Genomic DNA, 21,875 nt, shown 5'->3' on the forward strand with positions numbered 1-21,875 from the left:
AGCAAGCCTCTCACTGGTCAGCAGGGGTTGAGACTGAGGTGTGGCAACCTATGACAATCCTGTGGGATTTCCACAAGAGTCCCCTCATGCATGGATTACACACAAATCCTCCTTTTAACTCTGTCTCTCTGGGAGTTTGACTTGGATACAGTCCCTGACATAAATTACACAAATAAATTACATGCAAAACCATGCATATATACAGCTTAGAAACTATTTTCCTTGATGGGTAAAACTGCAGGCAAACCTCTTACCATTCCTTGATTAATATGTGACAGAACCACCGGAACCCAGATCAAAATGTCTCAGAGGCCAGATCTCCCCCATCTGTGCTTTATGAAAATACTTGAATGAGTTGCCTGGAGAAAGTGGCCTTTGCAGGAACAAGCCCCAAATTTCCCATAGATCTTTTGGCCCAGGAGATTATGCCTGCTGTATCTGTTGCTGCAGGGGAAAGGAAGCCAGGAAGAGATGGTTTCTGACACTTCTCTCCTGCCTTTTTTCAGTGTAGTCTCTTGTCTGTTCTCATCGCATTGGCCTTAAGACATTTCTGTGTCAGAACAGAATAGTAACATTACAGCAAACCTGCTATCAATCCTGCACTGTCATTGATAAATATGAAGCCAGTGGGCTGTGTCAATTTTGTGCTGCAGACATGCATTTCTTGACTTCCCGTTGACTCCCTCCCTCTGTTGGTCGATGACTCTTTATATCAGGCTTGTCTTCTGCGGACCACTTCAGTGATACCCTGTAATTTAGGGATTCTATACAGATTTCCTCAATTCCTTAAGCGCATTATTATCTCTCCTGCCACACCAGTGGGCCTCCCATTTCATATTATTCATGAAAGCGCATATTTCATTGTTTGTAAGTTTTCTGTTTTTCCTCTGTTCAGCTTCAGCTTTAAGTTTTTATCTCTGATTTTTATTTACTGCTGTCCTCTTTCTTTCTCTTTTCTTTTCCCAGCTCTCAGTGTGTATCTCTTTCTGTTTGTTTTCATAACACAAACATATTTCCCTGGTCAGTCTCTTTTTCATCTCTATGTTTCTGAATCACTATGTGTGTGTCTCTATCTATCCAGAAAGAAAGATTAGTGGATAAATAGAATGGGCCAACTGGTGTATTTATGTTCATTCCTACTAAAATATTTGCTAGGCACATGGAATATTTGTGCCATGGGCTCTGAATAGCAGATGAAGTAGTGAGTCTCCATTATAAGGATGGAAAGCTCACTAGAAAAATTTCCAATGGTATCTAGAATTCTAAGGTTAATGTATGGCAGGAATGATGATACAGAAAAGGACGTGTGATTCTTTTTTTTATATATATAAGATATTTATTGAGATTTTCAAGAATAATACAATGTAAAACAAAAAAGAAGGGAACAATAAAAATACAAAAACAAAAAACAAAAACAACTAAAAACACATATAATTTCCAATTACTTATTTTCTTTTAACTTATTTTCCAGACCTCCTCATACCTCCCTTTCTTATATTCCAGTTCAAATTATTAATTCAGCAAATCCTCACCATTAACCTTTACTTATTTCAAGACCTTATTTTCCATATCCCTTAAGCATTACAGCTGGAAACCACTTAATTTCTATCCAACATCATTCTAACATTCATTAATTTTACAATATTTCTGCAAATAATCTTTAAACTTCTTCCAATCTTCTTCCGCCGACTCTTTTCCCTGGTCTCGGATTCTGCCGGTCATTTCTGCCAATCCCATATAGTCGATCATCTTCATCTGCCATTCTTCCAGAGTGGGTAAATCTTGTGTCTTCCAATATTTTGCAATAAGTATTCTTGCTGCTGTTGTCGCATACATAAAAAAAGTTCTGTCCTTCTTTGGCACCAATTGGCCAACCATGCCTAGGAGAAAGGCCTCTGGTTTCTTCAGGAAGGTATATTTAAATACCTTTTTCATTTCATTATAAATCATTTCCCAGAAAGCCTTGATCCTTGGGCACGTCCACCAGAGGTGAAAGAATGTACCTTCAGTCTCTTTACATTTCCAACATTTATTATCGGGCAAATGATAAATTTTTGCAAGCTTGACTGGGGTCATGTACCACCTGTAAATCATTTTCATAATATTCTCTCTTAAGGCATTACATGCCGTAAATTTCATGCCGGTGGTCCATAACTGTTCCCAGTCAGCAAACATAATATTATGTCCAACATCCTGTGCCCATTTAATCATAGTAGACGTCACCATTTCATCCTGAGTGTTCCATTTCAGCAGCAAGTTATACATCTTTGACAAAATCTTAGTTTTAGGTTCTAACAATTCTGTTTCTAATTTCGATTTTTCCACCTGGAATCCAATTTTCTTGTCCAGTTTGTATGCCTCCATTATCTGATAATAATGAAGCCAGTCTCTCACTTTGTTTTTTAGTTTCTCAAAACTCTGCAATTTCATTTTTTCTCCCCCTTGTTCCAAAATTTCCCAATATTTTGGCCATTTGGACTCCATATTAAGTCTTTTAAAAGCTTTCACTTCCATTGGTGACAACCACCTTGGAGTTTTGTTTTCCAATAAATCTTTATATCTTATCCAAACATTAAACAATGCTTTCCTGACAATATGGTTTTTAAATCCTTTATGTACTCTAACCTTGTCGTACCACAGATAAGCATGCCATCCAAAAGCATTGTTAAATCCTTCTAAGTACAAAATGTCTGTGTTCTCAAGAAGCAGCCAGTCTTTTAACCAGCAAAATGCTGCTGATTCATAGTAGAGTTTAAAGTCCGGCAGGGCAAATCCCCCCCTTTCCTTTGCATCAGTTAATATCTTAAATTTTATTCTGGGCTTCTTGCCCTGCCAGACAAATCTAGAAATATCTTTCTGCCACTTCTTGAAACAGTCCATCTTGTCCACAATTTGCAATGTTTGAAACAAAAACAACATTCTAGGCAATACATTCATCTTTATAACTGCAATTCGACCCAACAAGGAAAGCTTCAATTTTGACCAAATTTCTAAATCTTTTTTCACTTCCATCCAACATTTTTCATAATTATCTTTAAATAAATTCACATTTTTTGCTGTCATATTAATTCCTAAATATTTCACTTTCTTAACCACGGTCAAACCAGTCTCATTCTGAAACCTTTCTTTTTCAATTTGTGTTAAATTTTTCTCTAAAACCTTAGTTTTTAACTTGTTCAATTTAAATCCTGCCACTTGACCAAATTCTTGAATTAAGTCTAAGACCCTTTTAGTACTAGATTCTGGCTCCTGTAACGTCAAAACTAAGTCATCTGCAAATGCTCTCAATTTGTACTGTTTAGCTCCGACCTGTATACCTTTAACCAACTGGTCTCTTCTAATCATATTCAGCAGGACCTCCAGAACCGATATAAAAAGCAATGGGGAAATTGGGCACCCCTGTCGTTTCCCTTTTTCTATCTTAAATTCTTCCGTAACCACATTATTTACAATTAATTTAGCTTTCTGTTCAGAATATATTGCACCCATACCGTTTTCAAAACCTTGCCCTACCCCCATCCTCTGTAGATTCTTTTTCATAAAACTCCAAGAAATGTTGTCAAAGGCTTTCTCCGCGTCCACAAATATCAAAACTGCTTTAGTGTTTATATTCACTTCTAATTTTTCCAAAATATCAATTATATTCCTCAAATTGTCAGACAAATGTCTTCCCGGGAGAAAGCCCGCTTGGTCTTTATGAATCTCTTCCATCAATACTTTTTTCAATCTTTTAGCCAAAATATCAGCAAAAATTTTGTAATCCACATTTAATAACGATATGGGGCGGTAGTTCTTAAGTTCAGTCTTTTCAGTCTCTGTTTTCGGTATAAGTGTGATATATGCCTCTTTCCACGACTCTGGCGCCCTTTTCCCTTCCAAAATTTCATTACAGACTTTCTTCAAAGGCTGTAATAAGCACTCCTTCAAAGATTTGTAGTACCTGGAAGTCAGCCCATCCGGTCCTGGAGACTTGCCCAATTGCATAATTTGAATGGCACCTTCTACTTCCTGTTCTGATATTTTATAGTTTAGCATCAATTTACTTTCTTGAGAAATTTTTTGTAATCCATTTGCCTTTAAGAATCGTTCTATGTCCATTTCTTTCTGTGGCCCTTGTGAGTATAGTTGTTTAAAGTACTTCTGGAAACAGTTTCTGATCTCTGTTGGGTTATGTATGTTTTTTCCTTCCACTTCTAGATTTGTAATAGTATTTAATTTTTGTCTTTTTCTCATTTACCAAGCCAAAAGTTTCCCACATTTATTCGCTGATTCAAATGTCTTTTGTCTTATTTGTTTAATTTTCCATTCTATTTCTTGATTCATCAGTTCCATATATTGTGTTTGATATAGTTTTATTTCTCTCAAAATCTCCTGCGACTTTGGTTTTGCTCTCAATTTCTTTTCCCCTTCTTTTATTTTCTCCAAAATTTTGTCTTTTTTCTCATTTTGACTTCTCTTCTTTATTGCATTCTGTTGTATCAAGAACCCTCTCATGACGGCTTTGCTTGCGTCCCAGATTACTCTTTTTTCAACCTCAGTGTTCATATTTATTTCAAAATAGTCTCTCAAAGTTTTTTTGGGCCTTTTTGTAGACTTCTTCATATCTGAATAAGGTGTCATTCATCCTCCATCTAAAGGAGCCAGTTGATATTTGTTTCATCTCCATCCTTACAGCATTATGGTTGGAGCAATTTTGGGGGCAGATTTCCACTTTCTTTATCTTTGGTGCCATTCCTCTAGTTACCCATATCTGGTCAATTCTAGTCCATGTCATCTTGGCTTCAGAAAAGAAGGTTCCATCTCTTCCTAAAGGGTTCCTTATTCTCCAAATGTCCACCAGATCCATATTGTCAGTCATTTCAAAAAAAGTTTTTGGTAGTCTCTTTCCTTATTGTTTCTAGTGCTGGGCCAGAGCTGTCCTCTAATTTCTCAAACGTGTTCTTCCTTGACAAAATAAACTTCTATTTTTTCGCCTTGTTGAAAGCATGCTTTGGATTTTATTTATATGATTAATGTGTGGGGGTTTTTGTTTTTTGTTTTTCATTTTGAATCCTGACATTCTGCTTTATAACTTCAAGAGGCTTTCAGAGCACCATTCAAAAACATACTGCAGCTAACTGTCACCCAAAAGCAGGTCCAGAAGCAGCCCCAAACTGAAAAGCTGATTTGTCTGGAAAATGTTGCCACAAAAGAAATGGAAAGTGCCCATGAAGCAGCAAACTGTGGTCTTGGAGATCTAATATAAGTCATGAGAACAAATAATTCAACTGCATTTGCTTAAGGAAGAAAATCCCTTGTGTTCATTCACCATTGGTGGATTCCTCCACTGGAAGGAACATTTGTGCTCCAAGTGTTTAAACAGCTTGCCTGTTCTGTTTTAAGCAGAGCGGGGGGGGGGGGGACTGGGAACTGAGAGTCTGAATTTCTACTAGGTAATTAACTTTCAAATCGATAGAAGAGATCTAAAGATTAGCACAGGGGTAGTAGAAAATGTAAAATGATTTTTACTTAACAAAAGAGTGTGGATGAATAAACGCATGACAATAGGAATTGTCAGACAAGGGCACAGAAGGCATTACAGGCTGATAAAGGCAGAACAATTCATCCCAACAATAGTATCTTTAATTTGTACTAATGCCATACTGTGCTGTTTGAATTATATTTTGATTTTGCAATCAAATGTATCGTTTTAGTCATGCAAAAAGCTGGTCTCTTAAACTACTTAGGAAAACACAATGCAGAGCTATTTAAACAGAGTCATATTTAAACATTACTAATGAAGTAATAGGGATGCAGGTAGCACTGACCTATGGCTGCACGACTTGTGACAAATCCTTAGGGACTGGGTAGACAACAGGGTTTGATGGCAGAGGATGGGTGATTGGTCCTCGGTCATGGGACTTGATGGCGAAGCCCCTTAGGGCCTCGGGTGGCGGTTTTAGGCCTTGGCAAGGTATCCTTTAATCTGACATCAAGTCGGGGGGGTGCATTCATGCTCCCTCCCATGCGGCAGCGTTTGCAGGGCCTGTTAAAGGGCAAAAACCAGGAGTCCCTGGCCCTATAGCGGCAACATGTAGGTCAAACTCCTGGGCTGAGGTTAGTGGAAGGGCATGCTATGTAAGTTTGTGCTTTACAGTCCCCTCTCAATGGATCTCATCTGCCTGTATATCCTCAGCCAGACGGGCTGAGAGGATTACCTGCCAAGGCCTGTGCCAACTTTCCCACTTCTGAAGCTCAATAAAGTTGTGGCCAATTTGAACCTATACTCTGGTCTCTTGTCTCATTCTTTGGGGAAAAGGGCAGGCACCACAGACAGGGTTTAGCGCGTGTGCCCACAATGGAGTAATAGTGGTTTCTTAATTCAGAACTATATTGCATTGGGTTTAAAGTTTTGTGACTGTAAGGGACAGATGTCCCATGAGTTTCCATAGTGTGACACACAGGCCTGCTTCTCATTGATGGGGTAAACTGTTGTTTCAGTCATACCACCTACGTGAGGTTTTATTACTGAATGCTCCTACATGTAATCAATACAGTGGTATCTCGGTTTACAAACTTAATCCTTACTGGAAGTCCACTCTTAAACCAAAACCATTCTTAAACCAAGGTGTGCTTTCCCTAATGAGGCCTCCTGCCGCCGGTGCCCTTCCACCGTTCGGATTCCGTTCTTAGACTGAGGTAAAGTTCTCAAACCAAGACACTATTTCTAGTTTTGCGGTGTTTGTAAACCAAATCGTTCTTAAACCGAACTGTTCTTAAACCGAGGTTCCACTGTATCTATATCTATCTACGTATATATCTGTCTATGACTAGATGTCAATAAAAAAGGCTCTAAACTAACTTCTATCTATTTACCTATCAGTCTAGAGAGGTCGTGTACTCCACCAGCCACCTGCAGTTTGAAGTGGAATAACTCAGTTTAATGAGAGCACAGCCAGAACTTCCAAAGGAAATTAATCTCACTGTAGGACAATGGTACAACTATTTCCTGGTTTTTAACAGAGTATGCATATTGCCTATGAATGCTGATCACTCCCAAGTTTTAGGCAGTTGGTCCTTAGCATTCCTCAGACTATCCTGTGATTATCCCACACCCTTCTGAGTAATACCCCTCCCCACCCTCTTACTATATATAAGGGCCTAGTGACTTCTGTTTCAGTGTATCTGAAGAAGTGTGCATGCACACGAAAGCTCATACCAAGAACAAACTTAGTTGGTCTCTAAGGTGCTACTGGAAGGAATTTTTATTATTTTGTTTATCCTGTGATTATTATATTTCATTCTTTGGGGGGGGGGACAGACCTTGGGGTTCTCTAACCTACTACAGGATTTCCTGTGACAGTTAAACAGAATCTAAAATGGAAGAAATTTACCCTACTGTGGGAAATATGCGACCACATTGGAGCATACCTCCAGAACCTTAAGTAAACATAACCAATTCACAAACATATGGGATTAGCCTTAAGAGTTTCAAAGAGTATGACTTTCTCTAGCTCAATCCTACGCCCAGTGAGGCTCCTCATAGGATTGCAGCCTTGAGCATTGCACCACTTATTTTGTAAAGTTATGCACTGATAGATAATTCAGATGGGAAACTAATGCTAAAGTTTTAAAAGGCAGCCTAAGGTTCTGGGAGAAATGGAGAAGAAACATTTATGAGATGCGTCCTTCAGACTCTTAAGGACAAAGGAAGGAAAAGTGGATTTCCCCTCCTGGGAGCCGGTTTTTCACATGCCAGTTGCAAGGGAGATCTGTAGATCAAACGTCAGATTCCACACCCACCCACCCTTCTGTACTCTGCAGTCTGTAATGAATGGCAGTTCAGGAAATGGACAAGGTAACCACTTATAAAAGAAAATTGCTTTGGAAAGTCAAACGCACCTCACATATTGTAGTGATGACCGGGTTCCAGTTAATTGCTGTGAGTCAACATTTGACTACCCTAAGATCAGATGTGTTTGGTTTGAGATTTCTTTCTGTCACACATTTCCCAGTCTTACATAGAGCCAAGTGCTTATGCAAAGGTGCTGAGAAGAACCAGCTCTTACCAATGTCACGATGACCTTCAGGGTGTCAGAGGACTTCCTCTCAACAGGGCTATTGAACCATAAATAGTGAATGAATTTTCACACTGCCATTTGGAAGGAAGTGGAGCTAGTCAAACATAAAACCATTCAGTGTTGGGGGCTACTCGGGGGTTCCATATGAATCCAGAGGGTGAGTGTGCGCTCTCTTCCTGGATTCCTCAGGGCAGTGATTCCGGCTGCAGACAGGCATGATGGCTGTGTTGACAAGTTGTATCAGCCGTGTTCAATCCTGAGATTTCATACTGCCTGCCAACTGCAGAGACAGATGTTGTGTAGCTCTATTTCCTCCTATGTACCTCACATAGATTAAAAGGCTGTTTAAACTGCAGATTTATCCTCCAAGGTGATGGGGGAAATACAAGGTTCTCTTTTCCCCACCCTGTTTTATCATCACAACCACCCTGCAAGACAAATTAGGCTGAGAGTGACTGGCCCAAGGTCACCTAGTGCAGTGTTTCCCAACCTTGGGCCTCCAGCTGTTTTTGAACTACAACTCCCATCATCCCTGACTAGCAAGACCAGTGGCAAGGGATGATGGGAATTGTAGTCCAAAAACAGCTGGAGGCCCAAGGTTGGGAAACACTGACCTAGTGTGCCAAGCCTTACACTTTAACTACCAATACACCAGGTTAGAACCCAGTCTTAGGGTCTCTGATAAACAGAATCTTCACCCTACATATGGCAGAATCATCTACCTATTCATCTCAGTTCAGCTTGCTGAAAGATATGTGCAAAGCCAAGCAAACAAATAAGAACTCACATATTTTATAATGTGCTTTCTTGATGGAGTATCTTTAAGCAAAGAGAATTGTTCTGTGTTGGTCCCAAGAAAAGAAATCATGGAATGGTTGATATATACAGAATTAGCTAAAGCCAAGGTTTCTTCAGGGAAAAAAATATAGCACCAGAAGCCCTTATTATAGAGTGTGGTTTTACTGTAAGTCATCCACTCCCCACCATTTTCTAACTGATTAAAGAAAACCTAGACTCTTTCAGTGCAGTTCCCAATTTGTGGAATGCCCTGCAGAGTGAAGCGTGTCTGTCTCCCTCCCTATTGATTTCCAGGAGGAAATTAAAAAACAGTCCTGTTTACGCAGGCACTTGATGGCTAGCAAGCCTGAGATAATTGTTGGAGAATGATTATAACTATTTCTAGAACTTTAGAACTGTTTCAGTTGTTGTTGTTGTTTATGTGTCTGGATAGGCTTGTCTAAACAAAAAAGAGCCCTGCTGCCCTGAACTCTATTGGGAGGAAAGGCAAGCTGTAAATAAAGCACTATAACCTAACACAGGGGCATAGCCTAATGCTTGACAGTCTTAGCCATCACTCTTTGGCATCTGGTCTAACTACTAGAGTCTGGTTTTCCTACCCTTCCTTTTCTGAGTTCTGCAACATCCTTTCTGTGACAACGCTGCCTCAGAATTCCACACAGGCCCCAAAGGTTGGGAACTCTTGGAACAAAGTACTGCAGCAAACTGCAAACACCAGTTCATGAATTAATTGTAGAAACTGTAGAAGGGATGATGGAGAAAAATGCAGATTCAATCCACAAAACAAAAATGTAACAGAATACAGGAAATCTGCTCATCTCCTTACAGAGTGCCCCTAGCTTGCTTATTTAAATACCCACTGGTGGCATTTACAAAATATGTCTTAAGAAACTTTGTGTTTTTCAGCCAAGGGTCAGGAGAGTGACGAAGCTGCAGGCTTTCCTCCTGTTTCCTCCAAACCTGGGCATAAACTTTGTAGATGGCATGGACAAAGTCTTTATCTCTCGGCGAAACTCCACCACTCAAATGTTCCCCCCCATGATCCGTAGGACAGGGTGCAATTTAAATATCCTCAATTAGTTTCACTGCCTACACTCAGAGCAGCACAGGGATAGAATAAAAATAAGGGCAGAATCTTGTCCGGTACCTGCTTCTGCTAGACATCTTATTATTATCGAATAAGACAAGACATGTTTTCTCCCAATTTATTTGATATGTGACCTTCAAAGGACTTGTGATAATTTAATTCAAAGTTGTGCTGTCTACATGTTCAGCGCCTCATTTTGCCTGTGTAACCGTGAGAAGAGAAAACAATGAAGCCACACTTTCAAGTTCCCAGTGAGAGGGGGAGGCAGCTGGCAGAGCTTCCTCTTGCTCCGCTGTTAAATGTCTCTATTTAAATGCAAATTATCATCTGACACTATTAAAAAAAAACCCACCACGCAAACGGAAACAGGTAGACATGTCAAAGTCCCTTAAAAATAACTAGTAAGCATCCCAAATAGTGTTTACTTCCATGAGAGTAGAAACTATGTGGCAGAACATTTGGCTTAACACTAAGAATTGTATCAGTACCATGGAAGGTCTTTAATTCTGGTCTGTCAATTTCTGGGATTTGAGCAAGCACAAATGTAGAAGTTGGGTTACTTAAAAGTTCCACCATGGAGAGTTCCAGAACACCATCAGCCTCCTTCAGCAAAAGGCGTTTTGTTGGTCACTTCAGAATTTCCTTCTACAGTGGTACCTCGGGTTACAGACTCCGCTAACCCAGAAATAGTACCTCAAGTTAAGAACTGTACTTCAGAATGAGAACAGAAATCGTGCGGCGGCAGCAGGAGGCCCCATTAGTTAAAGTGGTACCTCAGGTTAAGAACAGTTTCAGGTTAAGAATGGACCTCCAGAACGAATTAAGATCTTAACCTGAGGTACCACTGTATTAGAACATGGAATTGGCTTCATCTAGAACACGTAGGAGATTCTCTATTAGAAAATAAGGATTCCTTGAGAATATGTTGCACATAGAAGTCTCCGATAGCAGCTGCATCAAGAGGTTTAGGAACATAGGAAGCTGTGTTATACCGAGCCAGACCAATGGTCCATCACGCTCAGTACTGTCTACACTGTTTGGCAGCAGCTCTGCAAGGTTTCAACCAGAGTTTCATGGCTGTATCTGCCACTGAGCTAGGACCCTTCTCCCTGACAATGCACTCTATGGCATTTTCCATATTTGCTATTTGAAAATCTTCACTTACCTGTATGGAAAATGATGAACATATGCCTACCGGAATGAGGTAGGATCACCCTTGTGCTCTTAATGTCTATGCATTAAGTTACCTGGTGTTTAAAACAACATCCCCTTATGTGGGCAAGTCCAGTGAAATAAAAGTATTGTTGCACACAGGGTGTTTTTTCCAGCCAGAACTCGCTGGAACGCAGCTCCGGCACCTCTCAGGTGGGCGCCATTGCCATTATAAGAGAGACAAGGGAGGCATTCATGGTGAGTTCCGGCACCTCTGTTTCTAGAAAAATAGCACTGGTTGCACACCACCCCCATATCTGAGCTGTTCGAGATTCCAGGGGGTTTCATGTAGTTTACCCAGGGTCTGTGTTTCCTTTTTGGAATGAGGCTCAGCAGAGACTGTGGAGTCTTTATGGTATATGGTTGATTTATACATATATACAACTTGAGCCTACGATGGAGAGGCTCACACCATTAACACTCTAAGAGGGTCTTGCTTCTCCTGTAGGCACAGCCTTGGAACCAAACAAAAATCAACCATTGTGCTCTGTCTTCTCCAGCTTAACTGCAACATATTTTCCTCTAGGTTACACCACAGCCAACTCTAAAGACTCATTCAAACCCTGGCTTTGTCTTCTAACTAACTCTGAGCTGGAGGAGGGGCCCCAACCTTTTGATGTTTGGCACAGAGCCCCCTCCCCCTGTGTTCTTAATGGCTTGCCACCCAGGTGATTACCTCATGAGGATGCTGACCTGGCTTGTATTTTAACCCTTGCTGGCTCTGGGGGTTCAGGAGGCTTGATTAAATTCTAATACCTACTGGACCCAGGGATTTTGGGGAGTCTGGCACCCACAAACTCATAAAAGTATTCAGCTTGAGAAGATCTTCTAATACCAGTTTTTTACACTAATATGAATCAGTTCAATTGCTAAGCTTTTGTCCATCTTCACCAACACCATTCTGTGCTCTAGAACCAGAGTCGTACCAGTTGCTGGAAACTGAAGGAGCAGAGAGGGCTGTTGAGGGCCTCCAATCTGGGGCATCTGGTTGGACACTGTGAGAACAGGGTGCTGGACGAGACGGGCCATTGGCCTGAACCAGCCGGACTCTTCTTTCATTCCTTTCTGAGCCTCTGCTGCACAAAGGGTGGTAAGCCCTTGCATAGGATTAGGGCTCATGGATCTCCTGCCACACTTTAAACAGGGGGTAGGGAGCAGGTGGCTGCATGTGGGAAGAGCATGATGGATGATTTGGGTTAAAGTTTGATTAGATGGAATAGGTACCTGTCATTTCATTTGTGAAGTGTGGAGTCTATTTGTGGTTCAGGGATTTACTGTGAACTCTCTTGATTTATTACACCTGTCTTCACCCTCAGTATGTGTCAAAATCACATATCCTTGGAGGATGTGCTCCTCTGTGAGTGTCTCTTGGCTGGAAAGCCAATCGCGAGGCGCACCCAGAGCAGTGATGCCCCAAGCACAGTCTTCCTGCTATGTCTTTTCACAAGTGTCCCTTGGTGCACCTGCAAAGAGGCAGATGAGGGGCAGTGGTTCAGCAGGGACAGGTCCTTAAAAATGGAGACTTTCTTGGATAATTGGATGGAGAAATGTGAAAAGTTAAAGCAAACTTAAGTGTATTCATTTATATTTATAAATGGTTAGAAATAACAGCACGCCACACCCATTAAGAAAAGAGCCCAGTAGCTACAAGTCCACTTCAGAGCTATTCAGTCACAAGGGGGAAAATATGTGCTCAACTCTCAATCAATGGAATTGGTGGGACTGAAAACATGATTAGCCTTGGCTGGATTGTGTCCTCTGTATAAATGAAAATGTTCATAAGTGGAGAGAATGATAATTTTCTCAAAATATCACCTCTGCTGAGATGCTGCAAATGTTCTAACTAGAAATAGGTCCCAGTGAATTCAATGGTACTTACTTCCAAGTAAAATTCCAACCTCAATTGGTTATTTGGTCAAAAGTATAAGAATGGTTATTCATTAATAGGTCCAAAATGGGTTAGTATTCTTTCTAGTCGTGTGTGTGTGTGTGTGTGTGCGCGCACACACACACAAACACACTTTTTTATGCATACCCCTAAACATTTTGTGAATCTAAGTTTGGCCTCGTTGAGGGGCAGTATTTCGATATGAGTAGGAAAATGAGAGTACCCCTAAACATTTTTATTTATTTATTTATTTTTAGGGGGGAAATCATTGTAGGTGTGGGGGGGCACTATTGCATTTCTGTGGCAGGGAGAGCTGGAAATAAAATAAACTTGAGCAGAGTTTTAAATCTGCATAAGTCTTCATTCATTCACATGCAATTTGCAATTGGTCTTAACTGAATACCATAAGTCTTCAGAGCCAGTTTCTTCTCCTTCTCTCATGCATAATCTCTTTCCCTTGAAGGCAGTGTGGTGCTATTAGCATTCTGCACAGGGCTTCAGTAGGTTTTTTAATAATAATTGTCATCATTGTGGGTTAAAGTTGTGCTATTTGTGCCAGATGGAGACTGGAGTCCCTTTCCCAGCAAAGAGAATGGGCTTGCATTGTAGCTGCTGGTCTCAATAAGCAGATGCCAGGCAGTGTCAGGAAAATATACACTGATGTCAGCAACTGCATTTCTCTGGCATAATTGCCTTAAATGAACTTTGTTACATCAAGGAGATGATGCTTTTAATGAGGTAGTTGGCATACATGTGTAATTGCTGTACAACATAATCAGTAGATTTTATCAACATTGTGTAAGTGTCAGAAAGTGGTGAAATTTGACTTGAGGATGTGGTTCCAGTGACCTGATCACTTTGTGCATGTTGAACAGCATATCTTACTTTACAGGGAAGATAAATTTAAAACCACATGTGCCCCCTGTCTCCCCTGCCACCTCGCAGTGGTTTCAGACAAGCATCCTCATCCTCACACCCCATAATAGCAGCGAGTTGTTCTTGCCAGCGACTCACCTCACTCACTGCTGTTGGGCGTGGGAAGGCAGACATCCACCCACAAAAGCCCACATTTGATTTTGAGGAGCTTGAAGTGTCACTGATCACAGGGGGTTTGTCCAGGAGTGAGGCTGGGAGAGGGTTCTTCTTCTGCAAGTTGTGTGCCAGGGACAGAGGAAGCACATAGTATTTCTTGGAAATGCCGTAAATTAACACTTGTGAGTTACTCCAACGTATGCACACCTAATAGGCCAGAAGTACTAGTGGACACACAATAGAGACACATTGTGGGCATCAACCCATTAATGATGAGATTCCAATGAAACAAAATTGGTTTTTAATCAAGAGCTGGAAAGAGTTTGTTCCCTATGAATTTCCTATTGTATTATAATATAAAGGACAGTATTGAAAAGGTGAGCTTCTGTGGGAAAACATGGGAAGTTGTGCACCATTGGTTCTGTGTACACGGTGCCCAGAAGAATCAAAGCACTATGCATTAATTGGTAATAAGAATCTGTCATCTTGGTTAAGGCACCATGCAGATGTCATTATGCTTGTTTTAAGAATGTATTCCATAAGCTTGTATCTGAAAAAAAGCTTGTATTGAAAAAAGGCCTGTCTTCCTTTTCTTGTTGCTCAGCAGGTCCATATACAAAGATTGGAGCTGGAAAAGAACATTTTAATTTCCAGAGTAGCTGCCTTCATTCATTCATTCATTCATTCATTCATTCATTCATTCATTTCCAGACCAGGACTCAATGTGGCTTATAGATGAAACAGAAAAAGCTAAAAACATAGAAAAGATATAGAATCAGAAAACTGTAGAGTTGGAAGGAACCCTGACGATCATCTAGTCCAGGCATGTCCAACAGGTAGATCATGATCTACCGGTAGATCACTGGATGTCAGTAGATGCAGTAGATCACTGGTAGATCACTGGCTTCCCCCAAAGAAGCTGAACAACTGTGGCTCCCCTTAAAAAAGCTCAACATTTTAACTCCTCCCTGAAAAAAAACTCAACAACTTTGACCCGAACCCCCCAAAAGGGGGTAGATCACTGCCAGTTTTTAACTGTGTGAGAAGATCATAGTCTCTTCGGAGTTGGCCACCCCTATTCTAGTCCAACCCCTGCAAAGCAGGAATATGCAGCTGTCCCTTATGGGGTTTGAACCTGCACTTTGGCATTACAGTGGTACCTCGGAAGATGAATGCCTCGTAAGACGAAAAACTCGCAAAACGAAAGAGTTTTTCATTTTTTGAGTTGCTTCACAAGACGGATTTCCCTATGGGCTTGCTTCGCAAGACGAAAACGTCTTGCAAGTTTGTTTCCTTTGTCTTGCAAGTTTGTTTCCTTTTTCTTAAAACCGTGCATTCACTTCGAGGAGCAACTCATAGCACGCGGTGTGGTAGCCTTTTTTGAGGTTTTTGAAGACTTTGGTGATTTTTGAAGCTTTTCCAAAGTCCGTGCTTCACAAGACGAAAAAATCGCAAGACGAAAAAACTCGCGGAACGAATTAATTTCGTCTTGCGAGGCACCACTGTATCAGCACCACACTCTAACCAACTGCTCTATTGGTAGACTCTCCTTCCTTGGATGTTTTTAAGCAGAGCTTGGACGGCCATCTGTCATGGATGCTTTAGTTGAGATTCCTGCATTGCAGGGGGTGAACTAGATGACCCTTGGGTCCCTTCCAACTCTACAATTCGATGATTCGATGAAAAGCAATTAAACACCCATATAATTAAAACAAGATACAGATCTATTTTAAAATACAGATAATAACAACAGCAACAAGGGGGGGAAATACAAAGCCCCACTATAAATTCTAATTCATATATGTTTGAAACTTGGTGTAGGTTTTCTTTTGCTGCAAATCTTTCAGTTTTGATAAGGCATAGAGTTCTCATAAAAGTGTGATAGTGGTTCCCCTATAAGGAGTCTTTAAAGGCACTGCAGAAAAAAATCAAAATAAAAAGTAATCATCTAACTTCTCTTTGTATTTTGTCTCTCCTCTTCCCCAAGGTGGACCTTGTCACAAGTCCTGTGGAAACCGGTGCTGGGGACCTTCAGCTGATGAATGCCAGACCTGTAAGTGCATTAGATTAAGTAAAGAAAAATATAAAGTGAGGTGAAAGAAGAGTTCATGCATATAGCCTGTTAACAGCAACCCTCCATATAGTAATAGTCAATGAGAGTTTTCTTCTCAGTGATATGAAGTCACTATGCAGTAGAACAATGAGAAATGAAGTGGTTGTTGTTATGATTTGTATACCGCCCTTCATCTGTAGATCTCAGGGTGGTTCAAAGTGTAAATATACAAGAACAAACAAAAATACATAATAAAAACAAGGAGAAAAATGAAAACAGGTAGAATCCTGAGTTAGTAAAATGCAGAATAGTAGAATAAGTCTGAAAATATTCAGGCTGGAGGATGAACATTTCTTACCGTTCCACTACATGAAAAAAATGCCTAAACGTAAAACAAAACAAAACTTACCACATGCAGTAGACTAGCGTAGAAGCTTTCTGTTTCTAGTTCTCTTACTTTCAGGGAGAATTGGGGAGGTGCTCAAAAAGTGAATCTCCCCCACTAAAGCATGAAGTTGTACAACCTATTCTAAGTACAGTGGTACCTCGGGTTACATACGCTTCAGGTTACAGACTCCGCTTACCCAGAAATAGTGCCTCGAGTTAAGAACTTTGCTTCAGGATGAGAACAGAAATCGTGCTCCGGCGGCAGAGCAGCAGCGGGAGGCCCCATTAGCTAAAGTGGTGCTTCAGGTTAAGAACGGACCTCTGGAATGAATTAAGTTCTTAACCCGAGTGTTACGGTTCCAAGGGGTTGCTCGTGAGCAAGCAGGCAAATATCTCCCTGGCTGGCTGCAAAAGTAAACTTTATCTGTCCGGAGCACCACTCGCCCGTGGCTGACTCAATCGCTGACTCAATCGCTGACTCAAAACGCCCGTGAGTGGGCGTTTCTTGAACTTCCTCCGACAAAGAAGCTCCTTTACGCCCAGTCTGCACCGTCCCTCTCTGCGCAAATGCCTTCTGCGCAGAGAGGCCGTGGGCAGTGGAGGACCCCTTCCCTCCTCGCTTCTCCCAGGCAAGGAGTCCTGGGACCGCCTCGCTGTTTCCGACATCTGCGCCTCCTCTCCACTGGACCTGCGTTTATCCTCTTCCCCGGAAGAGGAGCTACTTCTCCCGATCCCTGGAGGCTCTCTATAATGCACCTGGCTTTTGCTCTCTCCCTCCGGCACTGATGGCAGTTCCCTGACACCGAGGTACCACTGTATATGAGATCCATGAGTTGCCTCTTCAGGTGAAAGCACGTACGGAGAAGGGGACAGCAGGATTGGGGTGCTGGCCTCCCCCATGTTGGGAAGGGGGCTCCTGCCTCTTGAAGGTCCGCATGTTGCCTGGGATGTCAGCATTAGGGAAGTCTGTGTCTGAGGAGCTGGTCAGGATCAGAACCTTTGCAGGATGTACAGTATGCACAGTTTATACCAGTGGAGAACTTAATAGGGGGCTTGTGTCATGTACTAATCCTCACATCAACACCAAATTCATACACACAAAACTTATTTTAAAACATGCTTTTAAATCAAATTTTATAACTGCTGTCCTTTGACTACTCCATTATTTTGCAGCTGAGAATTTCCTGGCCACAAAAGCAAATTAACCATTTGCTCCCCACCCCTACTTTATTTTTTAGATGAGTGCTGAAATTTTGGTGGATATCAAAGCTGGTGTTTGATGTGTATTTTTAAAATACTCCATTGAATGGTTTGGATTTAGTGCAAATTCTGAATGCAAGATGCCTAGTGTGGAGAAAGTGGCGAGAGAAGAGTTTCTCTCCCTCTCTCATAAGCTCCAGGACATCCAATGAAGCTCAGTGCTGGAAGATTCAGGACGGGTGAAAGAATGTCTTTCTTTACCTGTATAAACTATGGAATTCATTCCTGCAAGAGACAGTGATGGCCACCAACTTGGAAGGCTTTTGGAGTGGATTAGATTAATTCATGGAGGATAAGACTTTCACGGGGGGCTCGGCATGGTGGCTGTCGGAGGGAGCCTGCTTCTGAAACCTGTTGCTGGGAGCTCAGATTCTGTCTGCAGACTTCCCACAGGCTTCTGGTCGTCTGCCGTAAGAACAGGGTGTTGTACTAGATCAACCTTTGGCCTGAGCTTGCAGGGCTCTTCTTATTTTCTGATCGAGACAAAAGACAATCAAATACGAAAAAACCCAACATTTCTAACATTCACTGTGCCCTTGCAAGTAGATATGGTTTAATCAGTTGGCAGAACACCATTGCTAGATGTGCCCATCATATCCCTAGGGGAAGCTTATTCTACAGTCGGGGGGCAGACCCACAGTTGTAGTCACAGTGGGTATATGCATGTCTCCAGTGTGATATCTTCCATCTGACCATTGTGCTTGAGCCATGTTGTCAAAATTTGTTTTTGAAATGCCTGCTCATCAGGGATTATAATTATTTCTTCTTGCAAACTTCACTGTATCTCCTGACCCATTATCATATTCAGGACATACACACTTCTTTATAAACAAAGGATGGGTAATGATAAAAGTGACTGTGGAAAAATTATTTGCAGTGGCCAAAATAGTTTGGCTCTTTTTTTGTCAAGAAATATTTGAAGAAGGAACCCATGCTAGCTTTGATCAATGTGCTTGAGAGAGAGAAAGAAAGGCGCTTAAATGTTTGATGCAATGGATACTATTTTGAGACACCCTTCATCCATCCTCTCTAGGTTTCTTTTTCCTCCCACAAGTCTAAGCAATGGAACACATTTTTCAGTTGTGTACATGAAACATCTCTAACACATAACCAAATGACGTGTTTTGTTTCCAGAAACTAATCTCTTGAGGGCACATCTGCATGTTAATACATTTTTTAATGGAGTCACAGAATAGAAAATATTCTAATGAGCCCCCCTTCTAAGCTAAGATCCAAATTCTTTTCAGGTTGGAGGGAGGAATAAATCTGAGATATCTTAATCCACAGCTTTCATTTCAAATTACATGGGGAAAATAGCAGTTGGATACTTTTGTTCTTGAACGAATACTGTCCACCCCAGACTGCTTTAAGTTTTGCCTTTTTCTGATTATTTGCCTCTCTCATTTGCTATTTATAAATCTTTCCGGAACAACCACCTGCATCTTATTCCTTTTTGCTTATTGTCTACATAAATTTGATATGTAAATTTGCACACTTAAGAGGGCAATTAATAAGGAATTATAAACAGTGTGTCTTACGAGGAAGAGATCTCTTCAGAATATGATGTTATATAATTAGCCAGCCACTAAATTAAAATGCTAGAAAGGCAAGGGACAACACTGGGGTGGAGGGTTGCAAGGGGAGGGTGTGTGCTATTTTGAACTCTCTTCAAGATGCATAGCTTCTATTTTGTAACATTCCATTGCCTTTTCTCAATGGGCTTAAATCAAAACACACAATCTAGGCAAATGGCAAGACATCTGAATCCTACTGATTTAAAGGAGAGGAGAATTAAGCACAGATGCAACTTCAGAAACAAACAAGGCTGTTGTACTGGATCATGCCCATGCACTCACAGACATTTTGAAATATTCCCATAAAGCTACACAGCATTTGTACATCACCTTAATGAGAATAATTAGTCTTTGGGCACTTTCCATAGTCAGATATTTGACTGATAGGGCTTCAGAAAGTATAGTGACGTTAGGAGAACACCATCTCTCCCAGATTATTATGCAATGCTCCTGGAATAATTTATCAGGGGAATGTCTGCTCTTCTAGAACAGATATGGGCAATTTAGCCCTCCAGATGTTGAAGAACAATAACTCCCATTAGTCCTGGGCACTGGCTATGTTTGATGTTTGATGGGGCTGTAGTTCATGTTTGATGGGGCTGATGGGAACTGTAGTTCAGCTAGAGAATCCTAAACCTGTCCTTGAAGCCAAACTCTTCCTTCTGTAGCATTGCCACCCTGAAAGTTCTGTCTCCTTGCATAAAAAGGTAAAGGTAAAGGACCCCTGACAGTTAAGTCCAGTCGCGAACAACTCTGGGGTTGCGCACTCATCTCACTCTATAGGCCGAGGGAGCCGGTGTTTGTCCGCAGACAGCTTCTTGGTCATGTGGCCAGTATGACTAAGCCGTTTCTGGCGAAACCAGAGCAGCGCACGGAAATGCCGTTTACCTTCCCGCTGGAGCGGTACCTATTTATCTACTTGCACTTTGACGTGCTTTCAAACTGCTAGGTGGGCAGGAGCAGGCACCGAGCAATGGGAGCTCACCCTGTTGCGAGGATTTGAACTGCCGACCTTCCGATTGGCAAGCCCAAGAGGCTCAGTGGTTTAGACCACAGCGCCACTCCTAAATCAGTTTGATCCCTTGAGAGCTCCAACAGAGGCAGGAAGTTCCACTGGTGCAGCTTTCCATATCACTCTGTGCAATTGATTAAATTCACCTTTAACATTTTTCATCTAGTAGAAGTAGACTTTCCCCTATCCAAGGAAAGTTGCACAGCAACTCTTGTTTCTGTACCATTTGTATGCTGTAAGTTAAACTTGGAATGCTCTTCACACCCAAAATAAACTGTAAGTTTTGGCTGAGAATTTTGATCATTCAGAAAGCCTTAAAGGGCTTTGGTAATGCTTGATGTGAAAAACTGATACCCCAAAAGTCCAGTTTGCTCACAGCTCTCCCTTCCCAGCCTTTTCTCTTCCTCAAGCCCTCCCCCTCCAAAGAAAGACTTGCCTTGGGGAGGGGTTCCCATCAACACAGCAGAAGACCTGTGGAGCTTCTCCTTGGTGGCAAGGGAGACATGGGGTGTCCTCCTGTTGGGGATTTACTGGTGCTCAGTATGAAATGATGCCCCCCCCCCGTCATTTGTAGCGCAGCCAATGAAAACTCCTATGGGGTCTTCTAATTGGCAGCAAGTGATTCATAGACCATCATTTCTTGATGGAAAATTATTCAAAAAACCATGATTCCTGGTACACATGTAATTTCCTGCTGGTATTGCCATCGCTCTTGGGAAAGTCCTCAGGAGAGGTCTGAAAGTGGTGTGTGGGCTCATGCGTAAATCTGAAGTGAAAAAGAATCCAGAGGCCTCATAAGGTTCACCTCTTCACAAGTTCCTGAAGCTCATATCTGGGCCTTAGCCTGACAGGCACTGACGTCATCTCTGGAAAATAATTAAGATATTCGGAGAGAGCAACTATTACTTTGTAGGCAATAGCTGCTCTTGATTGAACACACACACAACCAAACAACAAGACCTTTACATGCCTATATAAACAGCTCCGGGATTAAGAATTAATATTTTGTTGCTTAAAAATAGAGAATTGTCCAAGGGCAGAGGGAAAGCAATCAATAAGAGCAGCAAGGTGCAAATGGGAGCTGGTGGGACACAAAAACAGAAAAAGCCGATTCAGCAGCTGTGGATCAATTATGGAAACCTGGCATTTTAAGAAAACATTGGCATCTTTAATTAAAACCCTTGTATTTCACTAATAACTTTACATGTTCATAAGGCTTTCTTATTGATTTCAGTTATTTCCCATTTCTCCCCCTTTTGGTAGATTTACAATTCCCTGTAATGGCGAATGAAAGGAAACATTTAGAGTGATTAATTGCAGGCAACTGTGTAACCAAACAATGCCACCCACCATTCCGACTACTTTTTGTAAATGCAGCTGCTAGCCGATAACAAAACAAAACAAAATAAATTGGCAATTGGGGGTGGGAAGAGACTTCCTTCTGTCAGGTTGCCATCCAGAGAACACTTTAGAGCAGAGGTACCAACTTCAATAAAATATGGGGGGGCGGGT

The 21,875-nt window shown here is 41.4% G+C and overlaps 1 protein-coding gene across 3 annotated transcripts in view; it reads left to right on the forward strand.

Annotated features, from left to right (window-relative positions):
• ERBB4 (erb-b2 receptor tyrosine kinase 4) overlaps window positions 1-21,875 on the forward strand; it is an 816,477-nt gene that overhangs the window by 564,684 nt on the left and 229,918 nt on the right. For all 3 annotated transcript variants that reach the window (XM_081857293.1, XM_081857292.1, XM_081857294.1), the window contains exon 5: window positions 16,065-16,130. In XM_081857293.1, the coding sequence (XP_081713419.1) occupies window positions 16,065-16,130 (66 nt within the window). The remainder of the gene's footprint in view (window positions 1-16,064; window positions 16,131-21,875) is intronic.

The sequence above is a fragment of the Podarcis erhardii genome, assembly GCF_964252035.2.
Source record: "Podarcis erhardii genome assembly, chromosome: 1".
Lineage (NCBI taxonomy): Eukaryota > Metazoa > Chordata > Lepidosauria > Squamata > Lacertidae > Podarcis > Podarcis erhardii.